The 15,577-nt window shown below is 43.0% G+C and overlaps 1 protein-coding gene across 1 annotated transcript in view; it reads right to left on the bottom strand.

Moving 5' to 3' along the window:
* Nucleotides 1-15,577, bottom strand: part of CSMD2 (CUB and Sushi multiple domains 2) — a 667,647-nt gene that overhangs the window by 232,465 nt on the left and 419,605 nt on the right. The window contains exon 14 of the mRNA XM_081490945.1: nt 972-1,298. Within this exon, the coding sequence (XP_081347071.1) occupies nt 972-1,298 (327 nt within the window). The remainder of the gene's footprint in view (nt 1-971; nt 1,299-15,577) is intronic.

Genomic DNA, 15,577 nt, shown 5'->3' with positions numbered 1-15,577 from the left:
CCTATGGTCTTCAGCTCAGCTAGACCCTGGGGACAGGTGGGACAAGGAAGCAAGACCTCTATGCCAAGGATAGGAGTAGGGCTGGGTGGAGACATTCTATTAGGAAGGGCCAAAGGAACCAGCTCCGGGAGTGCTGTGCGCCTGGGGCAGGGCTTGACTTGGGACTTGCATTTCATAAGCAACCTCTGGGAAGGGACCTGGTTAATTGCTCAGGGGGACCCAGCTTCAGCCCCATCTGACAATTTTCCATTGGCCAAGTTCATCAGGTCTGTAGCTGATTCTACCCTGCTCAGCGCCTCTTACTACCTTTGGCAGCTTGCTGTTTCCAGCGTCCAAGCTTCACCTTGCCTTCACCCCTCCCCTCTCTACAACCCCCTGAGACACAGAAGCGACCAGAATCACTGCTTCAGTTTGCTTCTAGAGAAGGGGCCCAGGGTTGAAACCAGAGGTGACAACTTTGGGGCTGTGGCCGAGAGGGGCCGTGAGGAAATGCCCCCAAAGTTGGCTCAAATGAGTCTCAGAGCCAAACAGAAACACTGCTCTAGACCCATAGGAACTGGCAAAGCAAAGTATGAGCAGCCTCCTGGGGGCTACGGGAAGTCAGCAGCGAGGAGGCATCCAAGGACTCGGAGGAGCACAGCAGAGAGGCGTCAGTAACCAGGGGAGGACGGCGGGGGCTTGCTCCCCTTGGGCCCTTCCTGGTTCTAGCTGGGCATTCTAGGAGGGGGAGGGTGGGGAGCAGAAATGGGGCCCCAGGCTCCTTTCACATTACATGGCACATCTATTAGAAATAAAGGCTCAAATGTGCGTGAAGCCACAAAAAAGAGTGCCTTCTGCTTTTCCTGTCATGCTGGAGTCCCATGCCTGGCTCTGCAGTCCTTGGAACTGGTCCACCCACATCACCACTGGCCTATGCCCTGCACTGGACATCCTCAGAGGGACGGTCGGTGGGGGCCACATGGTGGACTCACTGGTGAAGGTGATGTTGAAGCCTCTCTTCCCCGTGGAGTGGTCGGTCTGGAACTCGAGACGGGCCACGTGGCCACTGCTGGTGATGGAGGAGGGGAGCTGGTTCCCCGAGAAGGTGCCCAGGACGGGGGCCTCAGCCGTGGCCCCGTCCTTGATGACCAGGAAGTCAAACTGAGGCTCCACGTCGATGTCATTGAAGGCCAAGTGGATGCGGCTCTCGGGCCGGGCGAGGATGAGCCAGACACAGTGGAGGTGGTTGCCGTAGTCCTCCGGGTAGCTGGGCGACAGGACGACCCCAGAGGGGCTGGTGAAGTTGAAGAAGCAGGAGACTGCAAGAGAAGAGCCGTGGAGGTCAGTGAGCGTCCCCTGGCGCTGTGCCCAGGCCCCTGAGGGCAGGCGGGGGGGCATGTCCTTAGTCTAAAAGCAATAGAGAGAAGAGGTGACCGGAGGGTTGGGCTGGACTGGCTGGGCTTTGAGCTCTAGGCAGGAGACATGCTGGGTTCCATGCTGCGTGCAGTGCTGGGAAGGGTCTGTCTGGCAAACTGTGGGCAAGGCGGAGTTGGTCTCCTCCCAGGGTGGAGATAGTGCCACTCTGTTTCTGTCCTTTAAACATTCTTGGTGGGAAAATGATAGGTGTGCCCTGGGCATTCTGGCAACTGGGGAGCTAAAAGCTATGCTAAGGAGGTGCCCGGGAGGCGCCAGCCTTCAGAGACCAGAGCTTTGGAAGAAACTGGCCCAGAGAGGGAACAGCGCCTTATCTTGAAGCCCCATCTACTTTCCAAGGAGCGACTCTTCTGAAAATCTTCATTTTAAACCCTTTTCATGCCCATAACTAACAGACTCTGAGAGAAAGTCTGAGGCAAGGGAAAATGTTATAAATGGAGAAACAAACATTAAACCAATATTAAACCAATATTAAATAGCATGAAAAGAAATATTGCAACAAATATGCCAAAGAGCAACTCTCAATACTGAATTAGAGCTTTTGTAATTTGTATAAGAACATCACCAAGACAAGCAAAGAATGTGCTCAGAGGATTCGTATGAGAGAAAATAAAATTAATGTGAAAACGCAGTCCCTTTCCCTAGGGGGGAAAAATGAACAACTCATATTGCTGAGGCTTCATGGAAACTCACATGTATTTCTTGCCAGTTGCACAGTAAGGTTGAAATAGTTCTTCTGGAAAGGAGTGAATGAGCTCTTATCAACAGCCACAAAACTATTCAAATATTCTGACTCCATAATCTCCAGGAATTAATTCAAAAGAAAAGGAGCCACATGGACAAAGATGTTTACAGTGACATAATTTTATTATAGAGGAAAAAATGTGAAAAACCTATATATCAGCCCAATAATGTGAGGTAAAGTATAGCCTTTAATGTGGTGCAGTTTGAATGCAATCATTAAAGTGACAAATATGATCCTGTAGAAGGAATAATGTTAAACATTTTAAAGTCAAACAGTACATCATAAAATTATATATACACTTTGGATTATAGCTAATAAATATTTACATATATATGGGTAAAGACTGGACATGAGCCCCAAAATAAAAACTGTATTAGGGTGAAAGGTTTGGGGTTGGTATTTTTCAATGTGAAAGCAATATTTGATTTTTCTGATTGCAAAAATGATATAGGGTCATTGAAACATTTCTTAATATATAAAGTGTAAAGAAGGTAAAAACTAATATGGACAAACATTTAAATGCCTTTATAACATTTATAGTGATGTTAGATATTCAGTTCAGTTCAGTCGCTCAGTCGTGTCCAACTCTTTGCAACCCCATGAACTGCAGCATGACAGGCCTCCCTGCCCATCATCAACTCCCTGAGTCCATCCAAACCCATGTCCACCAAGTCGGTGATGCCATCCAGCCATATCATCCTCTGTCGTCCCCTTCTCCTCCTGCCCTCAATCTTTCCCAGCATCAGGGTCTTTTCCAATGAGTCAGCTCTTCACATCAGGTGGCCAAAGTATTGGAGTTTCAGCTTCAACATCAGTCCTTCCAGTGAATAACCAGGACTAATCTCCTTTAGGATGGACTGGTTGGATCTTCTTGCAGTCCAAGGGACTCTCAAGAGTCTTCTCCAACACCACAGTTCAAAAGCATCAATTCTTCAGCGCTCAGCTTACTTTATAGTCCAACTCTCACATCCATACATGACCACTGGAAAAACCATAGCCTTGACTAGATGGACCTTTGTTGACAAAGTAATGTCTCTGCTTTTTAATATGCTGTCTAGGTTGATCATAACTTTCCTTCCAAGGAGTAAGCGTCTGTCAATTCCATGGCTGCAATCACCATCTGCAGTGATTTTGGAGCCCAGAAAAATAAACTCAACCACTGTTTCCACTGTTTCCCCACCTATCTGCCATGAAGTGATGGGACCGGATGCCATGATCTTAGTTTTCTAAATGTTGAGCTTTAAGCCAACTTTTTCACTCTCCTCTTTCATTTTCATCAAGAGGCTCTTTAGTTCTTCTTCACTTTCTGCCATAAGGGTGGTGTCATTCGCATATCTGAGGTTATTGATATTTCTCCCGGCAATCTTGATTCCAGCTTGTGCTTCATCCAGCCCAGCGTTTCTCATGATGTACTCTGCATATAAGTTAAATAAGCAGGGTGACAATACACAGCCTTGACGTACTCCTTTTCCTATTTGGAACTAGTCTGTTGTTCCATGTCCACTTCTACCTATTGCTTCCTGACCTGCATACAAGTTTCTCAAGAGACAGGTCAGGTGGTCTGGTATTCCCATCTCTTTCAGAATTTTCCACAGTTTATTGTGATCCACACAGTCAAAGGCTTTGGCATAGTCAATAAAGCAGAAATAGATGTTTTTCTGGTACTGTCTTGCTTTTTCGATGATCCATCCGATGTTGGCAATTTGATCTATGGTTCCTCTGTCTTTTCTAAAACCAGCTTGAACATCTGGAAGTTCATGGTTCACATATTGCTGAAGCCTGGCTTGGAGAATTTTAAGCATTACTTTACTAGTGTGTGAGATGAATGCAATTGTGCAGTAGTTTGAGCATTCTTTGGCATTGCCTTTCTTTGGGATTGGAATGAAAACTGACCTTTTCTAGTCCTGTGGCCACTGTTGAGTTTTCCATATTTGCTGGCATATTGAGTGCAGCATCATCTTTCAGGATTTGAAATAGCTCAACTGGAATTCCATCACCTCCACTAGCTTTGTTCATAATGATGCTTCCTAAGGCCCACTTGACTTCACATTCCAGGATGTCTGGTTCTAGGTGAGTGATCACACCATTGTGATTATCTGGGTCATGAAGATCTTTTTCGTACAATTCTTCTGTGTATTCTTGCAAGCTCTTCTTAATATCTTCTGCTTCTGTTAGGTCCCTACCATTTCTGTCCTTTATTCAGCCTATCTTTGCATGAAATGTTCCCTTGGTATCTCTAATTTTCTTGAAGAGATCTCTAGTCTTTCCCATTGAAATTAAAGTATGATATTTGACTTATTGATTATAATGAAGTGAAAGTGAAAAATAATATTAAAATCATGCTTGCAAAAAAAAAAAACACACAAAACAAAGGAACTGGTGATTCCTTCTGTTGAGTTTCTCCTTCCTTTCTTTGACTCTACCCACCTTTCCCCTTTTCTGCACTGGGTGTTACTTTTCCAACCTGCTACTCAAAGCCCTCCCATCAAATTTAGCAAAGTGAAACTGGTCCCTAGGACACATTCAGTCTCATCCTTGTAATCTCTGTATTTTATAGGTGTGGAAAGTTTGAACCGAGGGGAGAGAAGGCCATAACCCCATTTAAAGATAAAAGACACTGCAGCTCACAGAGATTAAGTAACTTGCCAGGCTCACACAGCCAGTAGATGGTAGCAGCAAGTTCCAATCCATGCAAATCCTTGCTAGTTCAAACCCACCTGACTCCAGGGGCCAAGCCCTTAGCCACCCAGCAACACGGCTTCCCAGTATGAGAACAGTATTGCTCACAAGCCTAACAGATGAGTCCTTGGGGGTATCCTTAGAATCTGCTAAAGATCCATCTGTTGACCCCAAGCATTATATCAGCCCTGAACTGGAAGCTCTAGGCTGGACACAGATGTCCCCCAACACAGCTATCCCATCCACAGCTTTGTGGCAGTCCAGCTGGGAGCATAATACAAATAATGAGGAGTATGAAACCAACGGAGCCCACTACCTTCAGACAGAGGGTAAAAACCACATGGCTTGCCTACTAGTAGAACAACGTCAAGGTAGACCAAAAGCAAAGAAAAGCTCTACAATTTCAGAGGCACTGAAAGCATAAGTGTGGATCACAATAAACTGTGGAAAATTCTGAAAGAGATGGGAATACCAGATCATCTGACCTGTCTCTTGAGAAACCTGTATGCAGGTCAGGAAGCAACAGTTAGAACTGGACATGGAACAACAGACTGGTTCCAAATAGGAAAAGGAGTACGTCAAGGCTGTATATTGTCACCCTGCTTATTTAACTTCTATGCAGAGTACATCATGAGAAACGCTGGGCTGGAAGAAACACAAGCTGGAATCAAGATTGCCGGGAGAAATATCAATAACCTCAGATATGCGAATGACACCACCCTTATGGCAGAGAGTGAAGAAGAACTAAAGAGCCTCTTGATGAAGGTGAAGGAGGAGAGTGAAAAAGTTGGCTTAAAGCTCAATGTTCAGAAAACTAAGATCATGGCATCTGGTCCCATCACTCCATGGGAAATAGATGGGGAAACAGTGGAAACAGTGTCAGACTTTATTTTTTTGGGCTCCAGAATCACTGCTGATGATGATTGCAGCCATGAAATTAAAAGACGCTTACTCCTTGGAAGGAAGGTTATGGCCAACCTAGATAGCATATTTAAAAGCAGAGACATTACTTTGCCAACAAAAGTCCATCTAGTCAAGGCTATGGTTTTTCCAGTAGTCATGTATGGATGTGAGAGTTGGACAGTGAAAAAAGCTGAGTGCCGCAGAATTGATGCTTTTGAACTGTGGTGTTGGAGAAGACTCTTGAGAGTCCCTTGGACTGCAAGGAGATCCAATCAATCCATCCTAAAAGAGATCAATCCTGGGTGTTCATTGGAAGGTCTGATGTTGAAGCTGAAACTCCAATACTTTGGCCACCTCATGAGAAGGGTTGACTCATTGGAAAAGACCCTGATGCTGGGTAGGATTGGGGGCGGGAGGAGAAGGGTACGACAGAGGATGAGATGGTTGGATGGCATCACCGACTCGATGAACATGGGTTTGGGTAGACTCCGGGAGTTGGTGATGGACAGAGAGGCCTGGCGTGCTGCGGTTCATGGGGTCGCAAAGAGTCGGACACAACTGAGCGACTGAACTGAACTGAAAGCATAAGAACACATGGATTTGCTGCAGAGAATTTAATTAATGCCTGCTGAGTTCCCATCCCCACTCCATCACTCTATCACATATTTTCTTAATACCGTTTATCCAGAGTTGCCAAGTTGTAAATCTCCAGGGGCACCATTTTGAGCAGCTATATATGGTAGCTCTTCCTATCACTCTTTAAAATTATCTTGTTCACTAGTTTCTTGATGGTTTGTCCTTGCCTCTCCCCAACACACACACATGTACTCCATGAGTGCAGAAATCTTGTCTGTTTGATTCCTCTGAATCCCCATGGCTGCCACAATGCCTGGCACATTATCGGTGCTCAATCAATATTTGCTGAATGAATCAATGAGTATTTAATGGTCGACATCATCTAAAAGTGGGCTTCCTAGGTGGCTCAGTGGTAAAGAATCCACCTGCCAAGCAGGAGATGCAGGTTTGATCCCTGCCTTGGGAAAATCCCCTGGAGAAGATAATGGCAACCCACTCCAGTATTCTTGCCTGGGAAATTCCATTGACAGAGAAGCTTGGCAGGCTACATGTCCATGGAGTTGCAAAAGAGTCAGACGTGACTGAGCAACTAAACAGCAACCATCTGAAAAGATGGTGACGTGAGTATGTATGCCTCACATCCCGATCCTGTTCCAAGTCCCAACCAAAAGAATCGACCAAAGTCTGTAAAGCAGATACCTGTGTCAGCTCTGAAAACAAGGAAAAAATACTATGCCATGATCCTCAACACATATCTGTTAGACACAGTACAGATCTGTTCCTAAATAATTTAGAGGAGAAAAGGGTATGACCAAGCCAAACTGTTAAACAGCAAAGACAACAGAAACTGCTTCCAGTATCAAAGACCTTGAAAAAATACATTATCCATATAACATTAAAAAAAAACACTTGAAGATATTTTCTACCCAACCAAGAGATGAATCAAAATGCAGAACTCAAGTACGGGAAAGTTATGGTTAGTAAAAAATGGAAAAAAAAATGGCAATAAGCAAATAAACCATATAGTAAATAATCTAAACAATTACGATAAACATAGTTAGAAAACAGAATGTAAGTGTAACAAATATTTGTTGGAAGAGAAGATAAAAGATACTATTTCTGCCCAAACCCCAAGGTAAAGTAATGCAGATTATTCTGATGTAAAGTATAAAGTTTGAAGCAAGGAGATATGCTAATTTTCTCATTTTGCAAGAAGTTCTGTTATATGATTTCTATGGTTAATTAGAGAAATATAGGTTAGAGCGTGTCTTTAAAGATGTTAAGTGTAATTAGTAATAGACTATAAAGTAGCTTATCTTCAAAATTACCAAAGGGGAAAAAGCAAAGCAGTCAGTTTAGCAAAAAAATGGAATTCAAAGGAAACAACAAGGAATCATAAAGAGGAGAAATGTAAAGTAAGATGCTAAAAAAGGGGGGGAAAGGCAAAACATCATTTATGATAATAAATGTATACAGGTTAATCTATCTTAGAAAAATATAACCCTCATTTTGGGAAAAGATACACTTTAAAGAGACTCAGAAAAGTCAAAAATAATGAAAAGGGTCAATATAGCTCAGACTTCAGATTAGAAGAGTGTTACAGTCTACCAGTGTTCAGGCCCCAAGAAATCCTGTTTATTTGGTGCTGTGCACCCTGTGCAACAGAGGTTCCAAAAGCTCCCTGGGTAATCCTAGGGTGCAGGCAGGGTTTGAGAACTACTGGTGAAGGAAAATACAAACTATAAAAAATTAGTTTTAATACTAGTACTAGACCCTTGGGTGTTATAATATCACAACAGACTCTTAATGATCCTTTTTTTTTTTTTCAGGCCAAGAGACCCATGAACAGCTATCAAAACATTTCCTTTTGCACCTAGAGAGACAGAGGTGATAAACTGACAAGTAGAGGTGACAAATAGAACAGAAACTTGGTCCTGTAAAGCTCTGTCTTCAATCCCAAGGGATAATTCAGACTTGTTGCCATGAGGGCAGGAAAAAGGAATGTGCAGTGTTAAACAAAGGTCTAATCTCTCTCACCCTGGAAAATTAGGTTTACATGTTACATCAGAAGGTTTCTCTTGGAGAATTTGTTTCTCAGTGTCCCAAATGAGGATAAAAAAATGTATGGTGATTGGATCTCATCACTGTCAATCACCCAGGTAAAGGAGGGACATGAAGTGCCTTCTCCCTTTGGAAGCAGTTACCAGGTTGTGCTCAAGAATCTTGACCTTGAATAAGCCTTTAAAGTGTTTGGACTTTTGAAAAATAATAAAGGTGGAAAACTCATTACACCAAGTGGATGCACCATTTCTATGCTTAATATTGGATTATTATTTAATAGGACCTTGAGTAAGAAATAAAAGTTCTGTTGAAAAATGCTCTTTTACTGTCTTTTCTTTCGGTGCTAGTTTCAGTGCTTCCAAAATGACAATTCAATTACTAGAGACCCAGTGAGGCAAGACAAAAGCCAAAATCCAAAGATGACATTTAAAAAATGGATGATGTGCATATTCCAAAACGAAGATATGACAGTTATGATACATTTGGCCCAAAGCACTCAAACAGACAAAATAAACCATTTTAGAAAACATAAGAGTTGGATAAAAAATACTAACCTGATGTCAAAAGTAAATAAAGATAAAAAAGATCTATAGACTACTATGAGTGGGTATATGTTGTATGAAACTTTGTAACCTGCAAACAAGGAACAGAATCTTCTTCACAAGTGCCCATGGAATATTACAGAAATTGACTCTATATTGGGCTACAAAGAACTCTCTGTAAACGACTCTACAAAGCAAAAACTGTTAGGACACATTTTCTATTCACAGTGCAAATCAATAATAAAAGACTAAAGAAAAATTCCTAGTCAGCTAAAAATTTATAAAATCCTTTCCTAAGTGAGTTCTTGAGTTCAAAGAGGAAACAAAGGCTATCAATCAATACAGATTACTTATAATAATGATAATGATACTAGGCCAAAGCTGTGTTTAAGGGAAAATTAATAGCCTTATTCATTATTAAATAAAAAAGAAATAAGTGAAATGAGCACTCAAACTGAAAACATGACAAAGAGAATAACCAAACAAGATTAAGGAGAGAAGGGAGAATAAGCTTAATAACGACAAAAGCAGAAAAAGCTTAACTGAAGAGACCAGTAAAAGAAAAACTTCTCATTGGGGTACTCAAGAAATAAAGAGAGAAGATATATATACATAGACACGGGATAATAAAATTAAGGAGATATGCCAATTATAAAAAAATAGTATGTACAACAAACTAATAAAATTGAAATATTCACAAAATGCAGAATTTCCCAGGAAATTTTAAATTGCAAAAACTGTGTGAAGAGAAAAACCTGAGGAGACTGAAAAATATTTAGGGAGTAGGTAGTCTTAGGCCCAGAACTTTTAAATGTTAACCAAGCTGTAGTAGCCATGCTATTTAATTAATCTTGATGCAGATATTCCCATAAGATAGGATGTGATATACATGTTCACACCCACCTACTCACACATCAATACATCCACAGTGTAAACACAATCCTATACGCAAAGTGCTATCAAATCAAATTCAGCCCTAAAACACTAAACAAACATGAGCTATAATCCACAAGCCTTTACTGATAGGCAGAAAAGAAAACTAAAAAATGAGACAAACTTTTTTTCTGGGAGACGAGTTCATATTGTTAAGATGAAGTGTTAGTCGCTCAGTGGTGTCCGACTCTTTGTCACCCCTGTGGGCTGTAGCCTGCCAGGCTCCTCTGCCCATGGGATTCTCCAAGCAAGAATACTAGAGTGGGTTGCCATTCCCTTCTCCAGGGGATCTTCCTGACCCAGGGATTGAACCCTGGTCTTCTGCACCACAGGCAGACTCTTTACCATCCGAGCCACCAGGGAAGCCGTGTTAAGATAAAAATTATTTTCAAATCACTATATAAATGTAACATAATTCCAGGCAAAATTTAATGCATTTCCAGGCAAGATTCACATTAATTTGTTTTCTGGAGTGATTGATCTGTTGTAATAAATAGATAAAAAGATCCAATCACTCCTTGAGAGAGACAAGGAAAAAATAGCATATGAGGTGCTAGCTGGCATTCCAAGATGTCATATGTCTTAGCCCACCAAGCCTCACAGCAGCCCTCTAACATTATTATTATTGAACATTATTATTATGAACATTATTATTATTATCCCCATTTTACAGATGTAGAAGCCAAGTCTGGGTGTTCAAGTAACCTGCCCACTGTCACAAGGCATGTAAGTGATGTGGCTAGGCTCTAAACCCAGGCAAGCTGGTTCCAGAGCCCAAGCTTTCAACCATAATACCTGTTTTTCTCCAGTGGCAGGGAGGTTTGTCAACTCAGATATTGAAACATACTAAAAAGCTGCAATAACATCTGTATTGTTATCAAAAGAGAAATCGGTAAGAACCAAAAAAAAAAAAAGTTCAGAAATGGACACAGACATCCAAAAATGTAGTATATGATAAAGAAGACTTTTAAAATTAGCAGGGTAAATTTGCTCGATCAATAAGGGAGTCTTGAACAAATGGCTAACCAGTTGTGGAAAAAATAAATTCACATTTCACTCAGTATACAACAGAAATACCAGAAGAAAATATAAGGAATATTTGCATAATCACAGACATGGGGCAGGAGTTTCTTAACATTATACTAAAGTTAGGAAATAGTATTTTAACTTACAGAAATGAAACCTTTTTGGATTTCAAAAATCACCGGGCTTCCCAGGTGGTACAGTGGTGAAGAATCTGCCTGCCAAGGCAGGAGACACAGCAGACATGAGTTCAATCCCTGGGTTGGGAAGATCCCCTTAGAGAAGGAGATGGGAACTCACTCCAGTATTCTTGCCTGGAGAATTCCACGGACAGACGAGTTTGGAGGGCCAGTCCCTGGACTCGCAAAAGTTTAACAGTGAGGACCAAGTGAAGAGGAAATATTTGCAAGTGAGTATAATCAAATATTTACTAGTTTAACATATGAGTGAGTGAAGTCGTGTCCGACTCCTTGCGACCCTATGGACTGTAGCCCACCAGGCTCCTCCATTCATGGAATTTTCCAGGCAGGAGTACTGGAGTGGGTTGCCTTTTCCTTCTCCAGGGGATCTTCTTGACCCAGCGATCGAACCTGGGTCTCCCACACTGGAGGCAGACACTTTACCATCTGAGCCACCAGGGAAGTCCTAACATATGAAGAACTACTAATACAATTCAACAAAAAGATAAATACTCAGAACAGAATTATAAGCTAAGGAAATTAAGAGACAAGGTTATCAAGTTGGCAAAGAAAAAACAGACAGCATGGAACATTGCAAAGGCTGTCAATACAGATTACTTATAATAATGATAATGATACTAGGCCAAAGCTGTATTTAAGGGAAAATTAATAGCCTTATTCATTATTAAATAAAAAGAAATAAGTGAAATGAGCATTTAAACTAAAAACATGACAAAGAGAATAACCAAACGAGATTAAGCAGAGAAGGAAGAATAAACTTAATAAAGATAAAAGCAGAGGAAAGTTATGGGCAGGGCACATGGAGAGAAAGCAGTTGAAGGTAGGAGGAAAAACACGAGACTGGTTTTCAGAAGGAGGGAAGGGCTAGCTGTTCCGAAATAGAGTGGAGCCTCTGTGTAAAACCCATTGAATTTTAGCAACAGGAGGCTCATTAGTGACCTGGGTGAGAGCAGTTCCCAGGTGTGGTGGACACAGAGGTCAGAACGTATGAGGTAAGAAGGCACTGGGAAGTGAAGAGTGGCTACAGCAAGGGAAGACATCCCGTCAAAGGGTCTGGGTGTGAAGGAAAAGACTCAAGAATGGGCACGGACATGTAAGGTGTTAAAGAGCTCTATTTGTAAGAGAAGAGGGGCCTGAGGAAATTCACATGTGGATGGGAAGGATGTGGCAGAAGGGGAGAGGCTTCTGTCACATGGAATAAAGAGGATGGGACATCCCTGGTGGTCCAGTGGCTAAGACTCTCCACTTCCAGTGCAGGGGACCGAGGTTCGATCCCTGGCTGGGGAACTAGATCCCACATGCTGCAACCAAAGGGTTCACACACTGAAACTACGACTTGGGTCAGTTAAATAAATAATAACTGAAAAAAATACACTTTTTTTTAAAGAAGAAGAGGATGGATTACAAGGCATAGATTCCTGAGAAGGTGGGAGGTGAGGGGGAATCAATAGCAAAATTTTTGAAACAGTGACTCATCATGAAAGCAATATGGTGGGTCATGAATGCTAAAATAAAAGAAAAAAGGAAAAAACAAAAGGAAGAGAATGGAAAATAGTGCATTTTCCATGAGCATTCCGTGCTCAGATGGTAAAGTGTCTGCCTCCAATATGGGAGACCCAGGTTTGATCACTGGGTCAAGAAGATCCCCTGGAGAAGGAAATGTAACCCTGAGTGCATTACAGGGTTAAAGGTAAATACTGTTTGTGAATCTGTTTCAATTATGTCCCAGTGTGTGTGTGTGTGTGTGTTTGAGTGTATGCTGTACTGCATTTCTTACTGTTAGTTTAAAGGTACTTGAAGCACCTTTAAAGGTCCCTGATCTAAAGCCTAAATGGGAAGTATAAGCTACAGGCACATTGGTTTTTGATGGTAGAGAGGACTGAGCATCTCTGTGTAAGAGGTGGGAAGGTGAGAGGAAGGATGGGAATGGGATGGTGATGAGCTGAAGGCTTGGTGTCTTTGAAATTTGGATGTTGAGCATGTTGCCTGCTAGGCGGGAGACAAGATAATCATTCTCCAGGGTAAGGTGAGGAGGTGGGCTGTTCCCAGGATGCAGGCAGGTGGAGAAGGCTTGGCAGAGCTTCCACCGGGAAGAATAGAACAGACCGACTTGAGAAACACAGATGGATGCTAGGCACTGTGCAGGCTTGATTGAGACTAGTGACCATGAATGTGCAGCAGTGCCAATTTGCCTGGTTGGGCGATTTTCTCCAGCAGAGCTCACCCAAGCAGTAGAGGCCCAATTAGATTGTTCTTGCTTCACTGTGTGTCTCTGGACCAGTAAACTGAGGCATACCTGCTGGTGAACGCTAGAGCTGAGCGGGAGGCAGGGGCTTCACAAAACCACTAGTGAATTCCTTTCACCTCCTTCTGCTCAGAAGCTCAGGGTACGGTAGTTTTCAGCGGAGTCATTTTAACATCTCTGGCACTGGAGCTGGTGAAAATTATTAACTTCCTTTGGTCCTAGGAAGCTGGGCGAGGTCTTCAAGGTCACACGTATGAAGCTGAAACTGGTTACCCAGCTGGGCTTATCCTTATCACAAACAAGAAGAAGTTAATGCTTGGTTTTCTCTTTGAGAAGAATACTGAGAATGCCTTCTAGAAACTCATGCGAGCATGCACGAGTATGCGCATGTTGAGTTTAGTCGTGTCTGACTCTTTGTGACCCTATGGACCATAGCCCAGCAGGCTCCTCTGTCCATGGGATTCTCCAGGCAAGAATATTAGAGTGGGTTTCCATGTCCTCCTCCAGGGGATCTTTCTGACCCAGAGATTGAACCTGCACTGGCAAGTGGATACTTTACCACTAGAGCTACCTGGGCAGCTCCTTAGAAACTCATACATACACATTCCAAAAGGAGCATCAGACATAAAGGGATGACACTGCCCACATATTTACTGAGCATGGAACATGTCCCCTTTGGTTAATATTGACATAAAGCCATGAATTGTGTTAAGTTTTTGCATTTCTTTGTTTTTTCCCATCTGCACCTCCTGGGCAGGCAAGAGCACCGGCCCCCTGCACTAGGTGAGTAGGGCCTTTGACAGAGCTGAGCCCTCTCTTGTTCCTGAAATGCTTCCCCTCTGTCTCCGATCACACCCACCCCAGGCTTTCCACTCCAGCTCTGACAGCCCCTTTGCATGACCTTGGAATGTCCTTACCAAGCTGGCATATTCACTGGGTATCTGCTGTGTGACAAAGACTAATCTAGACATGGTGGGCGGGGGGCGGGGCGGGTAACAAACCAGACAGATCGGCAAGTGCTCAGCCTCCTGAAGTTTGCATTCTAAATGGTAAGAAAGGACAAAAGATGGAATGGAGGGGAAGAGTGAATGGAGGGGGGATAGCTTGCTTTCAAGATGGGGTCAGGGATGGCCCGTCTGAGGAAGCACCCTCTGAGATGTGGCCTGGCGATAAGGAGTCAGCCGGCCTAAGGGAAGATTGCTCCAGGTGGAGGAGATTGCAAGTGCAAAGGCCCGGAGGTGGGCACAGACTTGGTGAATGTGAGGGAGTGAAGGGAGGCCAACAGAGCAGGAGCAGGGTGAGCCATGGAGCTGGAACACGAGATGAGCTGGAGAGGATGACGGATCTTTTAGACCCAGGAGAAGGAGTCTGGATTTTATCAGAGCAAATTAACTAAATATGGCCCAAACTGAACTTCTAGTCTTCTTTCCCCAGCCTGGTTTTCCTAGAATCTTGCATCTGGAACATTCCCGGGCATCAGGGAGTGACTCAGGCCTGCCCAGTTATGGGCTTTCCCTTGGCCCCATCTCACTCTGCAGCACCTTCCTCATCCCCTTGCCTCCTAAATGACACTGGTAGCCCAGACCCACCTGCCTATTCAGACCTGGTGTGTAACTGTCTGATGGGCTTCTCTACTGCACATCCCACCAGCACCTCGAATGCATGTGCAGAATTGATCTCTTTATCTGTTTGCCTAAGCCTCCTTCATTCCTTATCACCATGAATAACAATACCCAGTTGCCTAAGGAAAATATATCAGGTGTAGCTTGCTTTTCCCTTGCTCCCAAATCCAGTCTGTACCTAACTTCTGCTGATTCTATCTCTTCAGTGTCTCTTGTACTTGTCACATCCTCATCACACCCTATTAAGGGAAGGTCTTCTTCCTACTGCAATAGCCTACCTGGTTTTCTGTCTTTTAAATCTCATTCTTTTTGAATCCATCCTACATATTGGCTTCAGAATGGATTTTTGTAAATCACAAATTCTCATGATGTTTCATCTTTGCTTGGAACTCTTAAAAGACTTCCTGTTGCACTGAGGATAAAGCCTCCCTAAAGGGCACAAAAAGTCCCTCAAAGACCAAAGGCCCTTGCCAACCTCTTTTATCTTTATTTTCCCACCTCCCACTGCCCATGACATTCCAGTCATATTGGACCATTGCAGTCCCGCAAATGTTCAAGTCTAACGCTAGGTCTTGCTCTGGCTATTTTTTCTTTCTAGAGTGTTCTCTCCTCCTGTCCATCTGGAAAACTCTGTT

The sequence above is a fragment of the Giraffa tippelskirchi genome, chromosome 5 (genome assembly GCF_054371585.1).
Source record: "Giraffa tippelskirchi isolate mGirTip1 chromosome 5, T2T-mGirTip1v1.2.pri, whole genome shotgun sequence".
Lineage (NCBI taxonomy): Eukaryota > Metazoa > Chordata > Mammalia > Artiodactyla > Giraffidae > Giraffa > Giraffa tippelskirchi.
This window is presented reverse-complemented; position numbering and strand designations above follow the sequence as displayed.